Raw genomic sequence first — 25,454 nt, forward strand, 5'->3', positions numbered from 1 at the left:
CATTACATACTCTAATTTTATAAATAAAAAATATTTTAGGCAACTCAAAAGCTATTCAGCACCCGCTTAGAGATAAAAAGGGTGAGAGAAATATAAATATTATATGCCATATAATTTAATAGAAAGATAGACACAAAAATCAAAGGAATTAATGGAGTGTTTAAAAATTACAATATCCTAAAATTATCACTCTTCATAAATATAATTTCTTAAAAACTAAGGTAATTGTGCAATTTTCTTCACACCTCCACTTGTACAATAGAAGGAAGATTTCACTGCATATTGAAGTATGATTCTGATATACAATGTGGGAAAGGATAGTTTTAGAAATTTAGTGATGTGGGTGGGGCTAGTAGCAATGCTGTTTGGGAACAATAGCAACCCCCTTACATCTTGGAACCTACCATGGGCCCATAATGCTGGTCATGCCACAGCCCACAAGCACAATGTTAAACTTTTAACATTCCTAACTTGTATAAGGCTCTAGGGGGATCATCTAGCAAATAAATTTTTAATTTTATTATAAATCCTTGATTATCCACAAGTTCAAAATCTTATCACATCCCTCTCGTTAAAGTGCCTGCCAGGCTCGATCTTTGTTCCAGCACATTCAAACCACCTATTCCATACTTCAAACATACTAAAACATGTCTTTTAATTGTTACACTTGTGTATCATACTTTCTACCATTAATCCTATGTAGGTAAAAGTTGATTATAATTCATACAAGTTTGAATTTCATACTAAACCTAAATCAACCTAACCATGAACACAGGTGTGTCGAAACTGTCGAAGCTGCAGCTACATTTAAACATCACATTCAGGGTGCATAACACTACCCCAAGGAAATAACGAAGCATAAATCTGTGAAAATGATAACATTATCTTTTTTCCGAGCCCAGTAGAAAACATTCAACAAATACATAATACCGGTCAACCGGAAACTTCCTTCAATGAAAAACGCGTGATTTTACCAGAGATAAGAATTGACGATTTACACCAAAGAAGACTGACACCAAAAGACACCAACCTATTATGCCTTTGTCATCATGTTTAACATGAATTGAAATCCGATTAAATACACGATTCATTCGTTTTAATTTCGCGGGCAATGACTCAAAATTAAATTGAACAATCAAATTCAACTTAGCCGAAAGAACAAACATTGCAATTAAATTCAGTTTGGCACAAGCAAAATAACGAGAAAACAATGAATCTACCCAGGCCACGATATAAATATATATATCCAAGTTAATCAGATAAACATATTAAAATTTCTCATAGCTACAACTCAAAGGCAAACAAGAAGAGCTAAAGAACTATCAACAACGAAATTGATGAGAAACCCTAATCCACTCCCCAAATCTCTAACCACCGAAACCATAGAGGGTCCTGCCCTGCCTCTTGAGAGCGTAAACAACGTCCATAGCAGTGACGGTCTTGCGGCGAGCGTGCTCAGTATAGGTGACAGCGTCGCGAATGACGTTCTCGAGGAAGATCTTGAGAACACCGCGAGTTTCTTCATAGATGAGACCACTGATACGCTTCACGCCACCACGTCGCGCCAGACGCCGAATCGCGGGCTTCGTGATTCCCTGAATGTTATCCCTCAGAACCTTACGGTGCCGTTTCGCTCCTCCCTTTCCTAGACCCTTCCCTCCCTTTCCTCTTCCAGACATGCTTCACGATGTTTTCTTCGTTTTTCTCTCTGAATATACACTCAAATTAAACTAACTTGGTAGCTTTGGGGGGAGAATCCAGAGGCTTATATAGATGCGGCAATCTTGGATTTGTTAGCGATCCGTGTGAATGGGTATGGACACCGTTGGATTTAAAATGCTTGATTCTGATTCGCGGAAATGGTTTCACGCAGATCGTGAGGTTTCAAAATTTGAATGGGTTAGTACTTAATCAAATCTTTATTATTACTTAATTTTTTTTTATGAATTATATTACTTAATTTTCATAATTTTACTTATTTTACCTTTCAAATTTTATTATTAAACTTTTAATATTTTATAAATTTTATCATTTAGATTTTTTATTTTTATACATTTTATCATGACATTAGCAACAAAGCAATATTATTTATTTTTTTTTAACTTTTTTTATACACCTCAATAGTGATAAAATGCTTAAAACTTAAAAGTGATGAAGTCAGCAAAAACAAAAAGGAAACTTAGATGAGAAAATTTATAAAATAATAAAGTTGAAAAAGTAAAATTTGTAATTAATTTTTTTTTTGTTGGGAAATAGGAATTGTGTTTGTGAGAAAAGCACATTTTATTAGCACGTGAGGGGGAAATAATTGTGTGGAGCCATGTGAATCCGATGGCGCGAGCTCAGTTGTATTCGGGAATTTTGAATGAAAATTTAAAATACAGTGCGCTCTACAAGAAACTGTACCCATATTTTGGTTAATTTGAGATTTTTTGGCTCTACAACGGGGAAAATGTAATTTGAGATTTGAGACACCAGGCTAGAGAAACAAGTCACAAAATTGAAAGGCTTAAATTCACTTTGTTGTACACTTGTAATGGATAGGTAAATTTAAGTAGGATTCTGGTGTAGCTTGTATTTGAGAAATCCCTAATTTATGGTTTTATTATAATTAGAGTTCCTAATCTAATTCAATCAATTAAATTGTCATATTGTTTTCGTACTTGTTTGGAACTTATCGCTATTTTGGTATGCTTAAATTGATTAATTGAACAATGATATCATACTATGATTATTCAGTAGACTTATATGATAATTGAGTTGACTACTTTTGTTAAATAAGATTCATACTATGATAGATACATGATGAAACTTTGTTTTTAAGCTTCCAATTAGGTTAATTATTTTTGTTAACCGTCTTCTTTATATCTAAAGCTCTTTTGCAGAATGAATCTCTTACATGGTCACTTGAGAAGTTAATTTAGATAAAAATATTTTCAATCCACGATCAATAATTGTTAATAGAATCTAAGAATGAAGAATTGGTAGTTGATAATTAAATTAGGATTATTAAATAATTGGAAGTAGGGGAATCAAGTATAGGCAAATCATAATTCTAGGCATTAATAGCCAAAAAGGGAAGTTGAAATCCTTGGAGATTTGGGATCCACCTATCCCAAGTAACATTCACACAATCTCCAAGTGCCTCCATTATCAAATGTGTCGCATGTATACTTAACCAAGGATAGCATGCTTTATAGTCTTTAGATGCATTCAAAGGATTTCCACATGGATAATATTAAGCCTTATATATTCTAACCAGCAAAGATTTTTATTCAAAATGAGACTCCACCGTTCGGCTAAAATAACTTATCAAAAGCGTTAACATATCAAAACCTTAGTCTAACATAACCAATGAATCACCCTTCCTTAAAATGTTTCCATCCCAATGAATTTTTGTTGTACGACTCTCAATCTTCCTATACATTATTTGTGATGACTCAAAACACCCCTTGGTATAAGTGGGAATTGATTGTACCACGAATTTAATAAACATTTTTCTTCTTGCAGATAGAACTGGATTGAATTGAATGATTTATTATTTACAAACACATCTTTGTTGACATTTTAATTTTGTATTACTCTATAAATATTAAACTTTATTTTTAGAGCAAGTATAAAAAGGAAGTATGCCATTCGGTCCAACTAATAAGGGATTGGTTATTTTTTTGGAAAAGAAAAATGTTATACTTCAAATGCAACCAATAGATCCAACTAATAAGGGACTTCTCGTGCCCAATATCTTTCCCTTAAAATGAAAGCTAAGCCAGCTAACTTGTGTGTCACTTTATTATCTTTTTTTTTTGTTGACATTTTAATTTACATTATTCTCTAAATGTTAAACTTTACTTTAAATCAAGCATAAAAAGAAAGCATGACAATCAATTAACTGATTATCTTGTAAGTTTTTTTTCTTAAGTTGATAAAAGCTTATGTATTTTAAGTAAAAGTCAAAGATAACAAAGTAGTATATATAATTATGCTACATTGGATGGATATTAAAGAAAAAACATAACACAAATATTAATAAGTAAAATAAAACGTAAAAGTTACATGCGAAAGCATAAACAATAGGGCGTTTGTCAGTCTGAATATAAAACAACTAAAGTCTATATTTTATGTTCATAAAAATATTTATTATTTGAAGTAAAAGAAATTGACTGTTGCTAAACACTCTCAATTCTTGCTTATGCAATTCCTTTTATTTATTTGCAAAATTGTAAATTTGATCTATTTATTTGTCTAAGAGTTTGATTTTGATCCCCCCATTATTTACTAATTTAATTCTCCTGTTTTTTTGTAATCTTGTTAGTTCAGTCCTCAACCCCAAAATTAGACATTAACTATTTAATTGCTTACTTTGATCGCCATCTGTCGTGATTTTCTTGGAGGTTGACATTCTTTAGGTGTAAAAAATTAACATCCAATAAACGCGTAACATGTGGCAGTCAACGTCCAATAAAAATGTGACACGTAACGGTCAACGTTGGCAAGTAGTAGTCAATGTCCAATTTCGGGATTAGGAACTAAAATAACTGGATTGAAAAAACTAAACTGGTGGACTAAATTCGTGAATTAAATTATAGAAGGACCAAAATTATAAATTTGGGACAAATAGGGAACCAAATTTGCAATTTTTCCTTCATCTATTCCATAATTATTTTTTCCAAATATATCTTTTTTTTCCTTTATCGAAATTGTGCACCTCCTTATTTGTCCCATGTCACCTATACTCTCCCTCATCCAATTTGAAATCTGCAAGTGAAGAGGATGATAGTCGAAAGAGAGATGAACAGTAGCAACATAATGACATCGCCACCGGGGAGAATAATTGGGTATTGAGACACACAAACTGATGCAATCCTATCCCGCAAGGGCATTGGATAGAAAAACTCCAAGTAGATTGGGCCAGAGATGCAAGAGAAGGCCCTAGGGTTCTTATGAACCTTAGGGTAGATTTCGGGCCCATGGGCTAAGTACGAGCCCACTTATCTTTGTAAATATTAGATTAAGGTTTCATTATTTTTGGGCCTTGTGTTTAGGGCTCCATAATGTAGGTAGGGTACCCTAGAAATATAGGATTTTTCAGCCCTTGTATTTTGGGGCGCCTAGACTAGTTTTTGTATTAGGGGTAGTTTTGTAATTTCACATGCACTAAGTGGATATTTGATGTGTGTGGTTGGAAATAAATTTAATTGAATTGGTAGAAGCCCAATCCAATTAAATTTTAGAGGGGGAGGTGAGCATTTGCTTACTACACCCCATTGCCACATCATATAGTCACACTTTGTGCATGTCCTTCATGCTTTTCATGCCTCATGACACCTAAGCACACTTAGTGGAGAATCTTGTAATTGATCTTGGATTAGTGGGCTGAACCATAACTAAAATTCACTAATCATAATTAGTGAAATTTTGGCTCCAAAGTTTGGCTCCACAAATTCAATTTCAAATTCAAGTGAAATTTGAATTTCCCTCCAATTTTGTGTGACACTTAGGCTATAAATAGAGGTCATGTGTGTGCATTTTTTTCAACTTTGATCATTTGAATATTAACTTCAGATTTCAGAGCTCTTTTAGAGCACAAAATTTCGTGCTCTTCTCTCCCTCTCCCTTCATTCATCTCTTTCTTCCTCCAAGCTCTTATCCATGGCCTCCTATGGTGGTGAGCTTCTTCTAGACTCATCTTCTCCTTGAAGTGGCGTCTCCTCTCTCTCTCCCTTTCTCCATTCCGCTACCATTCATCTTCCAAGGAGCAAAGGAATCCATTGATGAAGAAGATTTTAGGCCTACAAGCTCCAATGGAGCTTGCATCACAAACGGCGTCATTGCATTAGCAGCAAATCTGTCCCTCGTCGGTGGTGACGTGGTTCCTGTAGAGGCCCCATTCCATCCCCTTCGTCCTTGTCGTCTTCCTCTTCCTCGTGTGGGTCTCACTCCGCATCCAACGCATGTCCTATGCGCCCCCTCACTCCTCCCACACGGACATTAGGCCCAACCTCGTAAGATTCGACGCTTCTGAGGTCACAAAGGACAACCACGGTTGGATCTTCGATTACTCATCACACGAATACCACAGTCGTCATCGCCCGTTCTCCATCGCCATCAATTTCTTGTCGCTTCAGTCCATGTGCTTTCCTTGCCACAAATCTTATCTATTTTCGGATGTTACCTTCACAAACCATTGCAACTCTGCAAGAAAACAACCAAACAAGATAGCAATGGTTACTCACTTTGACGATGTTGTGAAGCCTTCCAAAACCATTTTTGGGTCCACCATCCAAGACAACATTATTGATTTGTTTTGGGTTCTATGGTTTGGGTTTCTTTTTGTAGGTTGGGTTGAGCAAAGAGATGGGGATCTGGATCTAATCCCTCTCTGGTCTTCATGTTTTCCATTGTGGTGGTAGTTGCGGTGGAGGCAGTGAGAAGGGGATGGCATCAGAGATCTGTTAAGTGGTTGGCAGTTTGTTGAAATTGTTCCAAGTTGAGTGGAACATTCTCCTAAGAAAGGGGACAAAGACTAGGGAAAATCTTTACTGAATATTTGCTTAAATTCATTTCAGAATACCAATTACAATAAATAATAGTTTCCAATAACTACCTCCCTAATAATTAGGAAGTGGAGACAGTTTCCACTTTTCCACTACACAACACTTAACTGAAAGTAAAATAACTACTAATATTAATATATTACATCATTTAATTATAATTATTACTAAACATAATATTTGTGATGTGCAGGAGGCTTCACAATTCGTTTGGGCCTGTTTGCAGCAATGGAAGGCCCACTATTGGAGATAGGTTCATGCTCAATTTCTGGCCTATTCGTATCATTACCCATATCTCCAAAATAGATCTTGCCCTTAAGATCAAAGTCAGGAAAGGAACGCACGATGGCAGCCCTAGATTCCCAAGTAGCTTCAGCTGGCATTTGTCCCTCCCAGTGTACCAGGACTTCTTCCCTTGAATCGTGCTCCTGAGGTATCGTACGGCGACCAATAATTGCTTGGGGTTTGGTTCCAGAAGGTGCGACGACGACTGTCACAGGAAGAGGAAGGATTTGCGTGTCTGGTGTTTTGATGCAGGGTTTCAGAAGTGAAACATGAAATACAGGGTGGATGCGCACTGTAGAGGGTAATTCCAGCTCGTATGCCACTGGTCCTATACGGTGAAGGATGCGAAAGGGTCCGTAAAACCGCTTTGCAAGCTTTTGAGAAGAACGGCGGTGCACTGACACTTGACGATAAGGTTGAAGCTTCAGGTAAACCCAATCCCCTTCTGCAAATTCTTTGTCTTTTCTCTTTGAATTCACTTGCTGAATCATGCGATGTTGTGCTCTGTGTAGATTATTTTTGAGTAGCTGCAATATGTCACTTCTCTTGGCAAAATTCTCATCAATGGCTGCAATTTTGGAGGAGCCCGCAACATAGGATGTGAGGGACGGCGGAGCACGGCCATAGAGAGCCTCAAATGGAGTCATGCCAATGGCTGAATGATGAGATGTGTTGTACCAGAACTCCGCAAGCGAAAGGAAACGGGTCCATTGTTGAGGTTCTTCACTGAAAAAGCACCGAAGATATGTTTCAAGGCAGCGATTCAGGACCTCAATCTGACCATCGGTTTGAGGATGATATGAACTGCTAAATGCCAAGGTAGTACCCAAAGATTTGAATAATTCCTTCCAAAATTTGCTAATGAAAATTCTGTCTCGATCACTTACAATTGTCTTTAGGGTACCATGAAGGCGGTGGATTTCAGAAAGGAACATAGATGCGAGATAAGATGTTGTAAAGTGAGTAGGCAAGGCGATAAAGTGTGCATACTTGGTTAGGCGGTCAACCACGACCCAAATTACTGTCTTGTTAGACGAAGCAGGTAAGTTGGTGATGAAGTCCATAGAGATATCTTCCCAAACCTGTTGTGGAACTGGAAGTGGTTGCAAGAGGCCATAAAGAGGTTGGGTGCTATATTTGTTGTAATGACAAATGGAACAACTATTGATGAAGTTCTTCACATCTGCATACATGCCAGGCCAGTAAAATACAGCTGATAAGCGAGATATGGTAGCCTTAATACCTGAGTGACCCCCCAAAGGTGATGAGTGGTATTCCTCCAGCAAGGATGGAATGATGGCAGCTTCGCGTGGTATGAAAATTCTTTCTTGAAAGTAAAGAATACCGGCTCTATAACTAAAGTTTCGTTGCATGGTTGAGCTTTCACAAAGTTTTGTTATCAATTGTTTTCCAGCAGGATGTGTTGCATAGAATTGCTGGAGTTGATTGAACAATGGAAAAATTAGAGAACTTACAGTAGCACAAAGTCCAGTGGATGCTTCCAAAACGCGGGACAGCGCATCAGCGACGAGATTCTCTTTGCCAGGTTTGTAATGGATCTCAAAATTGTAACCAATGAGCTTAGTTAACCATTTCTGTTGCTTCGGAGTTTGAATAGTTTGTGTCAATAAAGTCTTGAGACTTTTGTGATCCGTATAAATGCGGAACTATTTCCCAACAAATATTGACGCCATTTTTTTATTGCTTCTGTGACAGCAAACAATTCGCGGACATAAGCAGAAGAAGAACATAGCCGAGGGCACATTTTACGGCTAAAGTAGGCAATTGGGTGGCCTTGTTGGGAGAGGACAACACCTACTGCCACACTAGAAGCATCTGTAGTCACCTCAAAAGGAAGATTAAAATCAAGTAATGCCAAAACTGGGAGATTAGTCATAGCATGCTTGAGTTTTGTGAATGCTTCCTCTGCTTTAGAAGTCCACATTAATGTTGGAGCTTTAAGTAAATCTGTTAAGGGGCCTGCAATAGTTGCATAATGCTGCACAAAGCGTCGATAAAAACCAGTGAGACCGAGGAAGGCTCGGAGAGCCGTGAGGGACTTTGGAGTTGGCCATGCCAAGATGTCCTGCACCTTTGTAGGGTCAGCATGTACTCCATTCCCTGAAATAATGTGACCTAGATAATCCACTGAACAAACACCAAAATTACACTTAGAAAGTTTAGCATAAAAATGGTTATCAAGTAGTAGCCGCAAAACTTGCTGTAAGTGAATTTGATGGGCAGACCAAGTAGGACTATAAATTAGGATATCATCAAAGAAAACCAATGCGAATTTGCGAAGGAAAGGCCTAAGTAAATCATTCATGGCTGCCTGAAAGGTTGATGGCGCATTAGTAAGCCCAAAGGGCATAACTAAAAACTCATAATGGCCATCAAAGGTTCGAAAACCAGTTTTTGGGATGTCCTCTTGAGCCAACCGAATTTGATGATAACCGGACCGCAAATTAATTTTAGAGAAAAATTGGGCACCCTTTAATTCATCCAGCAATTCATCAATTGTTGGGATAGGAAAACGATCCCGAATAGTGATTGCATTTAGTGCTCTATAGTCAACACAAAAGCATCATGACCCATCTTTCTTTTTAACCAACAAAACGGGGGAGGAATAGGGGCTGGTACTTGGGCGAATGATCCCCTGTTGTAGCATATCAGCTATCATGGAAGTCATGGATTCCTTCTGAAAATGGGGGTAACGGTATGGTTTAATGTTGATGGGGTTGGAGTGGGGCTTTAGGTGGATATGGTGGTCATGGGGTCGGTTTGGGGGTAGACCATGGGGTATAGAAAAAATGGGTGAGTAACGATGTAGCACTTGGGTAATGTCAGGGTGGAATGATGCAAGGGTGGGTTGTTCGTCTCTAGATAAGGAGTGTGTTTGTGGTGTGGAGGGTGGGGGAGAGGAGTCAACAGGTAGCATGGTAATGGTGTGAAGGGTAGCAACAGACGCAGTGTGGATCATGCGATTTAGTTGGGGTAAGGTGGCCAGGGATAGAGAGGGGGAAGTTGTACCAGGGAGTGTTACTAGGACTCCATTATGGTAAAATTGCATTGATGGTATAGTATAATCAGAAACAAATGGTCCCAAAGTTTGTAACCACTGGACACCCAGAACAATGTCAGCCCCTTGAATAGGTAAAACATAGAGGGACACCACAAAGCAATGTTCAGCTACTGTCAAAGGAACATCTGTACACAAACCATCACATTTTAAATGAGCACCATTACCCACCATAACAGTAAAAGAGGGCAGATTTTGAGTGGGTAAACGCAAGAAGGTTGCAACTCTTGGCTGAATAATGTTGTGTGAACTTCCGATGTCCACCAAGACCGAGACATAATGACCATTTATACGCGCATAAAAGCGTAGTGTTCTAGGTGAGGGCTGGCCAGAAACGGCTTGCAGTGACAGGTGAAATTGTTCGGGGTTGGTGTAAGTAGGTGGGGTTTCAGAATGAAGAAGGAATGCAGAGGGGGTGGGAGGGGTTGTTTCTGAATTGGTTAGAGGAGGTACATCAGCTGATATGGGATCAGAATGAGGATCAGGAGGGTCATCTGGGGAAAGTAGTTGTAACATCCCTTTGTTTTTGCAACGGTGGCCCCTATGGTATCGTTCATCACAATTAAAACATAATCCTTTGGCTTGACGGTCATCCATTTCAGTTTTGGATAACAAACGAATTTGTGGGGTAGTGGGTTTGGGGGAGGGTGGTGCTGGTAAGGCTAGGAGAGACTGTGAAGGGTGTTGGATTAGGCGAGGTTGTGGTGGTGGATTGGGCAATAGAGGCGGTATGGATTTAGGTTGAGTGGGGCGAGGGCTGTAGGTGAAACTAGTTTTGGATGCTAACAATTTGGATTCAACCAATTTGGCCAAGCCAATTGCTTGTGAAATTGTGACAGGTTGTAGTATGGCAAGTTCATGTTGGATTTCGGGACGTAAACCAGAAATGAAACAATCGAGGATGGAGTGATGCGGCAAGCTAGTCACACGGTTGCAAAGACGCTCAAAATCACGTTGGTACTCAGGAACGGTTGCTGTTTGCTGCAGTTTGAAAAGGGCTTGTTGATGGTTTTCATATGCAGAGGGGCCGAAACGAAGTTCCATAGCACGGGTAAACTCCTCCCATGTTGAAATCAAATGGTTATTGTGCATCCACTGATACCAACCGAGGGCGTCGCCAGTCATGTAACATGAAATTCGAGAGAGGCGTTGAGTAGGAGTGATTGAATAATGATTGAAAAATTGCTCTGCTTGGAATAGCCATTCCATTGGATTTGAGCCATCAAAGGGTTGTAGTATAAGTTTTGGTAGTTTGATTGTTTGGTCAGTTGGTTGGGTGGATGAGGAGGAAGAAGAGTCAGATTTGGTTTGTAAGTGTTCAAAGTTACTAAGGTAGGATTCATGTCTTTGGTCTTGGTGTACTTTGAATTCTTGAAAGGCTGTTGTAAGGGCTGCAATGGATTCCTGTAGTTGCTGTAAATCCTGGGAACGTGTATTCATGTTCAAATGAATGAAAGCACCAATGTTAAGTGGTTGGCAGTTTGTTGAAATTGTTCCAAGTTGAGTGGAACATTCTCCTAAGAAAGGGGACAAAGACTAGGGAAAATCTTTACTGAATATTTGCTTAAATTCATTTCAGAATACCAATTACAATAAATAATAGTTTCCAATAACTACCTCCCTAATAATTAGGAAGTGGAGACAGTTTCCACTTTTCCACTACACAACACTTAACTGAAAGTAAAATAATTGTGGAATAACTACTAATATTAATATATTACATCATTTAATTATAATTATTACTAAACATAATATTTGTGATGTGCAGGAGGCTTCACAATTCGTTTGGGCCTGTTTGCAGCAATGGAAGGCCCATTATTGGAGATAGGTTCATGCTCAATTCCTGGCCTATTCGTATCAAGATCCTAAGGAGAACCTCCTCGGTGGCTTTCGATAGTGCGAAGGGGGAGTCGCTGGTAGTGGCATCATCGCAAGCAAAGAGTGGGTTGCGAAGAGATAGGCGTTTGAATTCTTTCTTATGTGGTAGAGGATAATGGAGGTATAGTATTTCATAAGAAAGGATATACTTGGAAAAATAAAAACAAAATAAGTGGAAGGGGGTGTAAAAGTAAAACTTGGAGGCATGTTTAGCAAAAGCCAAAATATTTTGTATTAAAAATATTTTTTCAATTTTGCAAAGAACGAATTGTTTGAAACCACTCTAAAAAAATTGTTTGGTACCAATCAGCTATTAAAAAATATCCAAAAAAATCAAAGAAATTTAATCTTCATCGACTTTTGTTTTCAATGAAATAAACTTATTCATTTTTTAAAAATAATTTAGAGACTTGCTTGAAACTCTGAGTAATATAATCATTTTTAATTTTTTTTATTTGTATTTATATTTCTATAGAATACACCGCTTAAATAATTAAATATTGTTTTGAATGTGATTCCTACAATTGCACTAACAAAAAATCTGATATCTGTAATTGTAGATCAAAGACTGGTCAAGAAGGTCGTATCGCGAAATCGCCAATTCTTTTGTTGTCGTCGTCTCCATTAGAAGGCCAAACACCCATGTCATTTTTGACATGGACGATCTCTTGCTCAGTATATACAATTATTCCACCCATCTTTGACCACATTCTCATTATTTTTTATCAAAAAAACCATTTTCAAAACCATGGTTTTGTTGCAGACACTGAGAGGTTCTATACTCAAGTTTAAGAAATCATACTCGCTAGGTACAACAAAACCTTTGATTGGTCTCTCAAGGCAAAGATGATGGGAAAGAATGCAATATAATCTGCTAGGATATTTGTTGAAGAGTTTGGAATTAGTGATTCTCTTAGGGCTGAGCAATTCTTGGTGGAAAGAGAGGATATGCTGCATAACTTGTTTCCTACTAGTGAGCCTATGCCAGGTATGTAGATTAATGGAGCTTATTTAGGGCATGCTTGGATGCATTTTCTAAAAGCACTTTTAAGAGAAAATAAGAAGAAAAAAAGAAAATGAGTTTCTCTGTAAGCTAAAATGAGTTTCCTATTAGCTGATTTATAAAAGCTTTCTCATATAGCTTTTCTAAAAAAAATGAAAGGACATTTACAAATTAGCTTATGGAGAAGTTCATTTCTTTTTTCTTCTTCTTATTTTCTTTTTCCAAAAGTACTTCTAGAGAAATTCATCCAAATAGACCCTTAGGCTTATAAAAATAGCTTGTGACTCCTGTAAATGGTTTTTAGCTTATTAGTAAAGTTTATCAAGATAAACGCTTTTTTCATCTCATTTAAGTATGTTTCATAACTAAATTTATGACATAAGCTCTCATGAAAGCTTATTGAATAACTATTTAATTAATCTATTTGCCCAAATACACCTTGAATGGATGGCATTTGAATGTCTTAATGCCTGCATCGTTATGTATATATGTAGCATTGGTAGAACCTTTAATCCCATTGCCTTTATTGATGATAGCAACTCATTCAAATCTGTAGATTTCACTAATTGCTTCTCATTTTCATTGTAAAGAGAAATGTAAGAGGGGGTAGTGTTTTTCAAAAAAATGGAAAATTGTTTATAGGCAAAAAACTTGTTTACACCTAGGGATTGGATAAACGCTTCGTCCTATGAACTATTTGATAGTGGACACACACTTAAAGGATAAGCAATCTTTTAGAAAACACAATTTTAACCTTAAAACTAAGTTCCTTTCTTATATAGGTTAGCAACGGTAAAATATATGTAGATGAAGAGAAGAAAAAAGAGACACTTAGAGTTTTGCCACTGATTCGTTGAACTAAATGATATATTTCGTCTTTGGTTCACTGATAACTGTGAAATATAAGCTAATTTGATAGTCAATTTTGACTAATAAATGAGTATGATTTCTTTACTTTATTATTGTTTTTAATGAAATAATGAAGAAATTAACATCTTTGTTATTTTTTATCAGCAAAAGTCAAGAGAAGAAACATTCAAGTGCTTTGAAGGAAAATTGAGGCAAAAAGTGAAAGAAAAAGCCTTGAAGAAAAATTGAAGAAGTGGACAGGTCGCTTAGCGCGTCACCCAGGCTTAGCGCGTGCCCACGCTGTGCGCGGAAAAGCCCACAACTAAGCTCAAAGGCACGCTTAACACGAAAGCCAGCGCGAAGTCAACGTGAAAAGTAAGCTACCTGGTGCCTATATAAGGAGGAGGAAGCAGAAGGAAAAGACACACCGAGTCTCAGAGTTATCCAAAGCCCGGGCCTATCCCTTAGGGGAACCCTCTCTCTTTTAATCATTCCCCATTTTCTTGTTATTAGTCATCAGCTATTTCTTCCATTAGCCCCTGAAGTGTAAAGCCTCTCATGGCTATGAGAGGTTAAACCCCCTCAGTTGGAGCCTAGCGGTTAGTGCCCTTGTAATGTAATTGCTCTTCTTATCTATTAATGCAATTTCAATTTCTATTGTTCCTTTTCTGTTTTTCATTGTTATTATGTGGTTTGGCCATCCATGCATCTATTTTTAGGGGTTATTCATTGGGAAATGGTAATGTCTAAAGAACTGGGAAAGAGCATCTCAACATTGCATTGCTAGGGATAGAGTGACTTTGTTGTACCTCTGCATACATCTTTATACTTAATGTTGTTTATGATTCCATCTTTGTAAAGGGATTTGGAAGAGAGAATACATAAATTAGGTTCTTCATCCCGAGGGATCAAAGGAGAACATATTAGTAGATGTGGGTGAAAATTGGAAAAACAATTAATAAAAAAACATTAATATTGCATCAATGGTAGTTAGGCATGCTAGACTCCAACATAATTCTGAACTCATCTTTTGCATTTAAGCTATTGCTTAATTTTCTTGTTATCTTTTTCTTTTGCCCTTTTACCCTTAAATTTCACACTTACAATTTTTGTCCTCTTCTACTTCTTCTATTGCTTACAAATTGGGTATTTATCAACGCAAGTACAAACAAAGTTTTTATGGACTCGACACTCGATCTTTCGTTTAATCTTTACTACTTGTGATAAAATTGGTGCACTTGTCAATCAGTTAATATTCACTACTACCAAAATTTTACTATCAACCATTGGTTATAAACATTGTTTTCTTACACCAAAGTATTCTTTATACTTATCTCTCTAGACACTTTTTCCCAAGTATTTGCTTCCACAAGCCTCTTTAGATTTCACACACTCATGAAAATGCAAGAAAGGATAACTCATTTACTTTATAGTAAGTAGGATTATTTTAGACTTGTTAAAATAGTCGTTGGAGGGAGTTTTTAGTTCCATAGAAGAGACCTTTTAATTTGAATGTTGTAGTCCATGAAATGCAGGCATTAACTGTTATCTTCTTGCAACTGGATAATCAAACACATAAATAGGTTGCCTTAGAGTACCTTTTGTACTTTGATTGTGTATTAGGTGAAGTTTCCATTACGGTGAAAAGATATGCTAGCTTTTTATGAAAGGTTGTCTCATCCGCAGTGACTTTTGTCTCATCTAATTTTTTTGGCCGTGTAACTTCTTTTATCAAAGTAAATATGTAAAAATTATTTGTTGGGTCTTTATTATTCATTTCACCCTCCCCATTTCATTATTTCACTTATGTTGCATTCCTTTTCCAGTCTTTGTTGAATTAAGCTATTGTGATGCATAAAGGTTCATAATTGGTTGTCACCTTGTAGAGTCAAACTTTTGAACTTGTAATCATTCCTTGTTTAATAAAATTGGGCATCTTCCATCCTTTTTGTAGATACACATGGTGAAAACTTGAAAAGATTCATCACAACATGGATCTTCTAGGGATGAGAAGAAATTATATTGACACATTCAACATAGTGATATATGTTGAATATCAGAACTAGTAGCTTGTTTAGTGTAGTTACGAATTTTGAATTCATAAAATTCTTATTGAATGCATTTCTACCATGATTTTGTAGCTGGATGCTTATGTATTATACACTGATATTGTTGGCATCTTTGAACCCACATGTTTCAGCCTTCAAGTACATTTGCTTTGAAATGCTTGTATTGGTTTAATTAACTACTATGGAAAAACTGTTTTTTACAGACGGTAGAATTTCTTCATTGTATGGATTCTTAGCAACATTATATTACTATATCTCAAGATATTCAGCATGTAAATATTTTTTCCTAGTAAAATGCTCTTAATTTTCAATGGGAAATGTACATATTTATTCATATAAAAGCTTCTAACTATTCAAGATTCAATCTTCTTGCCACGCATGAGTTCTCTAAGAGGTTTCCCCACCCTACCCATATTGTAATCATAGATCCCATGCTCAAGCATAAAAATTACCTTACTGCGTTCAAAGACTGTTGTTAACTAAACTAGTTATTTTATTGTGAAAGCCTTAATTTGTACTTTTGTTATTGGTACTTAATATTTATTGGGAGTTAGACTAATACTGAATAGTTCGTAGTGTATACAGTTAGCCTGTGTCAAACTCAATAGACTTAGTAGGTATAGAAATACTATATACAAATTCTGTGTTATATGCACTATTATATTGTTTTATATATTGATGTCCTTCTGTGCCATTTTCATCTATTGTAGGTGTTAGTCGTTTAGTCAATCATCTACATGCAAAAAGAGTTCAATTTGAGTGGCAACTGGGTACACTTCAACCATATTTTGTTTATTTGTTTTTTTTTGTAATTTACATTTCTTTTGCTTGTTTGGGTGGGTGGGGTAGAAACTAGAAAGGATAGATTTATTTCCTACTTCAAATCTATTTTGAAGGATTTGTAATGCAAAGTTGTTTTGACAATTTTCCCCACAATTCTCACAAGCGACATTTTGATTTGAAAACTCAAAGACATCATGGAATCTTCTCTTTGATGCATCATGTTGTTCTTGGTGATGACCCGGAAGTTAAACAAGGCAAACCTTCTCCGGATGGATTTCTTGCAGCAGCCAAGAGATTTGAGGTATACCAATATATGAATGTGGTGCACTTGTTGACAAGATTGCCCATAGATTAAAAGATTACTTACGCCTTTTCTTTTCCTACTTTGAATTTGGCATTGGGTTCATTTTATTACTGTATTTCTGATTTTGTCTAGTCCGTAATCCATAGTGATGTTGTAGTTAATAATGAAATGATGGTTAATAGGATGGACCGGTAGATCCTTTTAACATTCTTGTTTTTGAAAATGCACATGTCAAACCCTAATTCTGTTTGGGTCTAAAAAGAAAAAAAAAACAGAAAAAAAAGAATGAAAAAAGGAAAGAAAAAGTGAAAAAAAAAAGAAAAAAGAAAGAAAAAAAACAAGAAGAAGAAAAAGGAGAAAGTAAAAATATAAAAAAAATGAAAAAAGAAAAAAAGGAAAGAATAATAAAAAAGGGAAAAAAGTAAAATAAAATAAAAAAACAATAAAAAAAAAAGAAGAAAGAAAAAAAACGTAAGAAAAAAAACAAAGTGGAAAAGAAAAAAAAAAGAAAAGGGACATGAAAAAGATAAAAAGAAGAAGAAGAAGAACGGTAAAAAAAAGAATGTTAGAAGAAGAAAATAATAATAAAAAAGAGAAGAAATAGAAATTAAAAAATATATATCATGTGACCTATGAGGCTCTCTTTGAGAGCTCATTAGGTCAAGAAAGAGCACAACATAAAAGCAAAAAGAGGAACAATACATGGGGGAGGAGAAGAAGAAGAAGAAGAGCAGCACATACGTAGAAAAAAGGAAGAGCAGCACAAACGCCAAAAAAAGAGCAGTACAAAAAAAGGAAACAACAAGGTTGAATCTTCTCCATAGTATTTGCTTAATGAGGTAAGGTGTGATGCACCTTACTTTTTGGACTGATGTGGAAAGTTGAATGCATTCTTTTGTTGTTGCTTTTGCTTTATGTCATTAGCATTGCATAATTTTCATGATTCAAAACCTTTTGCATTGCATTGTTGCGTACAAAACCTACATTTACTACATTTCAGGTCGAAGATTGCGTGCCTATGCATTCCAAAACTCATATGCTTCATATCAGGTTGTAAGGGCATAGATTTCTCTTTATATGCCAGTTTCCAAAATCCAATGTCTTATCTTTTGAGTTTGGGATGAGTGGCCCTCTTAAAGAGTCAACCTCTTGCTTTCTTATAAGGTTGAGCCCTTGGGTATTAATACCTATTGGCTTGTTCCATATGATTCAACGTCCTCACCTTTATGTTTTCACAAGACTCAATATCCTCTACCTTTATGTCTCACAGGACTCAACATCCTTTGTCTTTATGTTTCCATAGGACTCAACGTCCTCTGTCTTTATCTTTCATAGGACTCAACATCCTTTGTCTTTATTTTTCATAGGACTTAATGTACTCTGTCTTTATGTTTTCCTAGGACTCAACGTCCTCGCCTTTATGTTTTCATGGGACTCAACGTCCTCTGCCTTTATGTTTCACAGGACTCATCGTCCTCACCTTTATGTTTTACAGGACTCAACGTCCTCTATCTTTATCTTTCATAGGACTCAACGTCCTGTGTTTTATGTTTCATAGGACTCAACACCCTTTGTCTTTATGTTTTCATAGGACTCAACGTCCTCTGTCTTTATGTTTTCATAGGACTCAACATCGTCTGTCATTGTGTTTCCTGGGACTCAACGTCTTCTGTCTTTATGTTTCATAGGACTCAACGTCTTCTATCTTTATGTTTTCATAGGACTCAACGTCCTTTGTCTTTTATGTTTTCATAGGACTCAATGTCCTCTGTTTTATGTTTCATAGAACTCAAAGTCATATGTTTTTTGTTTAACGAGACTCATTTTTGTTGTTTATTGTTGAACTCAAAGTTTTTTATTTTTTGGTACACCAATTTCTTTTCTCCAAAGATTCTTCATTCTCACGAAGAATCATCCCAACAAAATTAGTGTCTTCGCCTTTATTTATCTTTTACTTTTAACAAAAGATAAGTAAAGAGGGTCAGCTATCAAACCCTTATTTCTTTTCGGGTCTAAAAAGAAAAAAAATAAAGAAAAGAAAAAAAAACAGAAAAAATAATAAAAAAAGAAAATGTGAAAAAAAAGAGAAAAGAAAAAAAAAGGAAAAGTAAACGTATAAAACAATGAAAAAAAGAAGAAGAAAGAAGGAACCATAAAAGGAAAGAATAATAAAAAAGGAAAAAAAGAAACAAAGAAAAAAAAGTAAAAAAAAAAAAAGAAAAGAAAAAACGTAAGAAAAAAACAGTGAAAAAAAAGGAGAAACAAAAAAAAGGAAAGGGGCATGAAAAAGATGAAAAAAAAAGAAAGAAGAAGAACACTAAAAAAAACAGAAAGAAAGAATGTTAAAAGAAGAACAAAAAAAAAAAAAGAAGAAATAGAAACAACAAAAGTATAATGTGTGACCTATGGAGTTCTCTTTGAGAGTATATTAGGTCAAGAAAGAGTACAACATAAAAGCAAAAGGAAGAACAACACATAAGGGAGGAGAAGAAGAATAGGGACAACACATACGTAGAAAAAAGGAAGGACAACACAGACACAAAAAAAAGAGCAGTACGAAAAAAAAAACAAGAAGGTTGAATCTTCTTCATAGTATTTGCTTAATGAGGTAAGCTCTGGTGCACCTTGCTTTATGGACTAATGTGGAAAGTTGAATGCATTCTTTTGTTGTTGCTTTTGCTCTTGGAACTTTTTTTAGCTTTTAAAATGTGTGTCCGTGAGCTGTGCTTTATGCATAGATTGCTTCCTATAATCCTTTTGCTTTTGCTTATTTTGGGTTTAGTTGTAGCTTTCTTTCTCTCTCATGAAAAAATAAATTCATGAGCAACACACCTTCCAAATTGTGGACATTTCCAACCCAACCCTAAAAAAAACAAAAACGTCAAAAAAAAGAAACAATCATTACTCTTTGCACTATCTTTTTAATACATGCACCTTTTTCCCGTTCTGGGCCTAGCCCATTTTTCCAAAGTCTGTAATATGATAGAAAGACTATTAACATCACGTTTTTCATAGGAGTGCTGCTAGGTGCACCCAGCATTTTTGCTGGTGCACCCAGCACTTGAGATGAAAAGTACTTTATGCCCCTGGGTTATTTAAAAAAAAAAAAACGCTTGACTCTCTCTCTCCTCTTCGTTGTAGTTTCTTTTCTTCTTCCTCGCACAGCTTTTGATTCTTCTTCTCCCTCAAAGCATTTGATTCTTCCCTAGAGTCATTCTTCTTCTTCCTCGCGCTACCTTCTTCTTCTTCTCCATTTGATTCTTCTTATTCTTCCTCGGCCACGAACGACGAAGCACGAGCAACCACGAACCACCGTGAAGAGGATTCGTGTTGCCGTGAAGAGGAGCCACGAACCACGAACCACCGTCCACCGTCGAGGGAGCATCGTCAGCGTCGACTGTCGAGGTAAGCACCACTGTCCTTTCCGCCATTGATGTCGGAGTAGGGAAGCTTGGAGGAGCTTACGGATCAGGTGATCCGTAAGCATTTTCTAGATCAAGTTGATCCGGAACATGCTTACGGATCACCTGATCCAGAACATGCTTACGGATCACCTGATCCGTAAACTACACAGACATAGAGGTATGCCTGGGGAGTGCAACCAATGTGCATGTTGTCTACTTGGAGGCCCTTCGTGACCTCAGTATAACAGAGAGGTACGCCCGGGGAGTGGCTGCTCTGGTTCATATGTACGACCAGCTGAACGATGCATCTATGAGCCACAGTCGACAGCTTGGCGGTTACATCACACTGCTGCAGGTAACAAATATGTTTTTCATTCATTCAGGCTCAACAATGTTCAACTTTAAATTTTGTTACACTTTCATTATTAATGTTTATAATTTTAATGTTACATCTGTAGTGCTGGATTTATGAGCATTTTCCCTCGGTCGCGGAGTCCACCGCTGATCAAGACTACGACGAGGCTTCCCCGCGTGCGTGCAGGTGGATTGCGACGAAGAAGACCATGAAGAGCATTCGCACGCCGGCGTACAGGGAGCGCCTGGACCGACTCCGGATTCCGGATGTCTGTTGGATCCCTTATGGGGAGCATTGGGAGGTCTGGGACTTCCACGTTAGATCATGCTATTCCGGTCTCTTGCGCTGGGGGCCTGTTGCTGTTTATTACCGACCGGAGAGGGTTGTGCGGCAGTTTGGCTACACGCAGACTATTCCTGCTCCTCCTGTCGATTCATAGGTCTCGTATGATGATATACACGACAGGTGGATGCACTACGAGGATCATATCGTACCAGCAGGTGAGGTGTGCGTTGTGCCAAGGGCATGTTCCAGTGATTACATGGACTGGTTCTTCCGCATCTCCCATCCTTTCATGACACCAAGCCGCGCATTAGATCCTCTGCCTCATGGTGCACCTAGCAGCACTTTTTTCATAGATGCACTTTTTTGTTTTGGGCCTAGCCCATTTTTGCAAAGTCTGGAATAAAATGAACTTTACTATTTACACCTCTTTTTATAACACATGCATCTTTTTCATTTTGGGTCCAGCCCGTTTTTTTGTGAAGTCCGAAATAAAATAAAATTGATGGCTATACTCCTTTTCTTTATATGTGCACCCATGCCACTTAGGATGGTGACTAGACCTGCCATATTAGCACTTTGTCAGTGTTGACTAAGTCCAAATCAACCATTTGACTTTGAAAAAAAACAAAAACAAAAATAATTATACATATTAGTAAGTAACTCTTTATTTTATTGTATTTCTTTTTTGTCTTTATCGTTTATCCTTAAATATGATTTTATTTTTGTCTTGTTAGTCAGTTTAATTAATATATTGTAAATATCTCGTTATTCCGTTTATTAGTAAGTGTACTCCTCATTTTTATTCTATCACTTTTCATTTTCATTCTATTTATTAGATTTCATAACACTATATCAAATATTTATTTATTTTTGCAAAGCCGCATTCACATTCTTGAGTACTCATTTACTTTCCGTGCACTTCATGCTAGGTCTCCGACTTGCTCAGTGGTGTTTCAATAACGTGAGTAAATTGTGAATGACATTTTGGGTCTCCGACTTACTTGAGTTCACAAATTTTACCATAAAACTAAAATCTTTTCAAAAATGGTAACATTCTCAAATAAATAATCCCTAAATGTCACATGCACTCCATGTTGGATCTTAGACTTGCTTGGTAGTGTTTCAATAGAGTGTGATTAAATTTAGTGAATGTCATGTTAGGTCTCCGACTTGCTTGACTTCATAAAATTTACCACAAAACCAAAAATCTTTCAAAAAAATGATAATAAAATAAAATCAACCCAACACCCAAACTCTTTTTTCTACAAAGTACTACGTAAGTTTGATTTTCTCATTGCACCAAGGGATATGTAGGAGCGAGGGCAAATCCCTTGTGGACCCAAAAAAATTGAAAAATAAAATCCTTTTAAAAAATAAAAAATAAAAATTTTATTTCCTTTTCTAAATAAAAAATATAACAAAATATAATGCATGTTTTCAAGGGAAGATAAGTAATTAAAAGTCACTTTATTTTTAGCGCACTCGATTAAAGGTTATCGTTTTCATGACGGGCGTGTGGGGTGCTAACACCTTTCCTGTACATAAACGACTCCCGAGTCCTTTTTCTCAAACCATAGATCATTCCTTATCTTTTTTTATTTTCTCGACATTTTTCTTAAATAAACATGGCAACTCCCCAAGTAAGTTTTCCATTTTTTTGGAAAACCATTTATTTATTTTGTCTAAATTTTATTTTGCCATCCTATTGTGGCCCACGTTGTGACAGCACCCCACAGGAGTTCTTGCAGCTAAGAATGTTGGAATGTAAGTGGATTTGAGCATTGGAAGATATTTTTTACTTTCATATCTTTAAATTTAAATGCAACAGGCTATGTTTTCTATTTGTCAGCATTTGATAGAATGGGTAGATAATTTAGTGCTAGATCTAGCAATTTTTCACTTCTTATGCCATTTGGTCTTTTTCAATATATTTCTTTTGCCTATAAAAAAAGATCTAGTAGTTTTAGATCTTACAATATTACTTGCACAGTATGTAGTATACAAAATATCTGCATCAACAATATATATCACTGATCTAGAATTGATGAAATCTATGCTTTTTGTACTCAACAAATTCTTCAACTTAACAATTATGACGGATTGCATTTTTCTAATGTTTATATTTTCAGTAGGCTCTTTCTATTTTTCCCTTCTCTCATACATCGAGTAAATGACTGTTGATATAATGTTATTGCATGCATGATTGATTATAAATTATATCTAAACTAATTCATGGTGGTTATATATATTATACACATAAAAATTTTAAACATTTTCAAATATTTTGGGATTAGAAGTGAGTTGAACCAAATTTTATTCAATTCAAGTAAATAAGAATTAGTTCAACTTTTTTTTAAAAGAAAAAAAACATGCTAAAGCATCACTTTAGGAACGGTGATTACAATTAGGTTGACACCCCATTCCTAAGGATCTTATGTCACACAGCTTCAAATATATTCATGAGAAAAAAAGGATGAACTTTGCTTGGAGGGACTAGGCAAAACTACAAGAATTTGTCAAAAGGGAACCCTTGTCTATATGAATCCTAAGGAGCTCATATGGGATGAAAGAAGGGGGAGAAATCCACCAAGTATACCCAAAAAATTGTGAGACAACGATTGGTTCAATTCAATTTGTTAGTTCTTGGTGCATAAACCAATGGTTTCCATTAATCTTAAATCTCAGATTTTCCATTGTTCTGTCTATTTTTTAAAGTTTTCACTTTGTCATTATTGACCGGTTGATAGTGGTCTGTTACTACATTTATCTGTTAGTGGTCCATATCAATTTAATTCGAGGAAAGTTGAGCCCACCTTTAAATTTGAAGCTAATTTAGAGGCTCCATATTTAAATTGGTGGTTCTATTACTTGTCATCCAAAACAACCCGTTCCCAAAAGTTACAATTGTAAAATATGAGCATCTCTAGTTGCTAGCATGCACGTACTACGTGAAAGGGAAACATGAGGAAAATATGTTAATACCTGAAAATTTAATTGCATATATAAAGTAGTTACATTGAGATGCTAAAAAGTATCACTAAATAACTCAATATGTAAGGAATTTAACTCAAAAGGTTGACGCAACGATGTAAGGTCCAGTTATGTTCACATGAGTGAAAATGATCTATTTAGTGGGAGAACTTGTGTTTGATTGCTATTGTGTGAAACATTCCCTTGGACTAGTAACAATTACACATCGTGAGTGGGATTAATCATTGACTCATTAGGTTAGGAGACATTTATGATCTCTGACCCAATGTGTGTGTGTGTGTAAGGAATTTGTAGATTTTACATCAATGCAACTAACAAGGTTGATATTTATACTAGTCCCATTGCACATGAACATGGCAAGTAAGCAATGGACATCCGATATTAAAATTCATTTCAACCAAGTGATAGTTAGGAGATTGTTTGGATAAACTCTATAAATAATTATAGGAGAAAAAATAATAATCAAATAAAATAATGTATAAATATATTAAAAGTTGTTTATGCATAAGCTAACAATTAACTTTCAAAGAAGCTAATTAGGGATTTTTTACAAATTAACTTATGCATCAACTAATTTTAGTTTAATTAGAAACTTATTTCGTATATATTTTTTATATTTTTTCTCCTATAAAGAATATGAAGAAGTTTATAAAAAAAATCATAAATCTTTAAAGAAAAAAGATTGAAAATGGAGGATTTTGTGATTAATTTGCATATGCTAGAAGGAATTTCTAAAGAAAACCAGAGAGGAAACTGGTTAATGAAGAAAGGCTTCTGAAAAAAAGATGTCTATGCAAGACGGATGATTGCATGATGCAGTTATTTCTTTATAGAACAAAAACTATAAATGTGAAATAAGGTGAGTAAGATCATGAAATATTCAAAAAAGGAGAAAGCAATATATGACTTCAAGAAATAAAATACAAAGTATAATTCTCATTAGCAAAAATTAATGGTTTATTTCATTGTTTTTTAATTAAGATACAAGCACTTTAACAACTAAATAATCTTTTGAAGTTCAAATAATGAAACTATATTATAAATATTGAAATTTCATGAATATCAAAGCCTAAATCATCCCTTGTGAGCACTTAAAGGGGAGCACATATAAGAAAGTATCATACAACATTGTTACTTTAATGACATGCATATTGGACCATTGTAAGTATAAGCTAACAACACCACTTATTAGAGGGGGAAATAGGCTTAATCAATGTCACCCAACATGTCTTTGGGTATCCACAACAAGAAGCATTTATATCACATTAAGGACACATCGAGAAGTTTGAGTGTCACTTTGATTAGTTTCAATTCAATGGAGATGAGTTTGTTTTTGTTTTTGGTTAGTTCTTTCTTATCATATATTGTGTATTCTTTTAAGCAAAATGAAGAAGAAATTACTCTAAACTAATTTGCTCGTACGATTTTAGACTTCAATTAATTCTTCCACAATTTCTCATATGTAGATGTCAATATAGCCTTCTTGTTGAGGTTTGTCCTCCTTCACCAACTAGCTTCAATCCATTAAATTTAATTATACCAAATTTTGTAACTTAATTAAACCAAGCAAGGTGTCCTAATTCATTTTAGGGCATGTTGTAAAGCAATTTGTAGACAT

At 35.8% G+C, this 25,454-nt stretch overlaps 1 protein-coding gene and 1 pseudogene across 1 annotated transcript; one reads left to right on the forward strand and one right to left on the reverse strand.

Moving 5' to 3' along the window:
- Positions 1-1,217: 1,217 nt before the first annotated feature.
- LOC100799680 (histone H4) lies at positions 1,218-1,742 on the reverse strand. The gene has a single exon (XM_003535939.5). It carries the CDS (start codon positions 1,677-1,679, stop codon positions 1,368-1,370), a length of 312 nt encoding a protein of 103 aa, XP_003535987.1. The 5' UTR covers positions 1,680-1,742; the 3' UTR covers positions 1,218-1,367.
- Positions 1,743-11,377: 9,635 nt separating this feature from the next.
- On the forward strand, positions 11,378-22,613 carry LOC100804114 ((DL)-glycerol-3-phosphatase 2-like; annotated as a pseudogene).
- Positions 22,614-25,454: the final 2,841 nt, after the last annotated feature.

The sequence above is a fragment of the Glycine max genome, chromosome 10, assembly GCF_000004515.6.
Source record: "Glycine max cultivar Williams 82 chromosome 10, Glycine_max_v4.0, whole genome shotgun sequence".
Taxonomy (NCBI): domain Eukaryota; kingdom Viridiplantae; phylum Streptophyta; class Magnoliopsida; order Fabales; family Fabaceae; genus Glycine; species Glycine max.

Bases quoted from the DNA above. Each gene is read 5' to 3' on its own strand.
- LOC100799680 (XM_003535939.5), bottom strand. From the start codon at position 1,679: ATGTCTGGAAGAGGAAAGGGAGGGAAGGGTCTAGGAAAGGGAGGAGCG.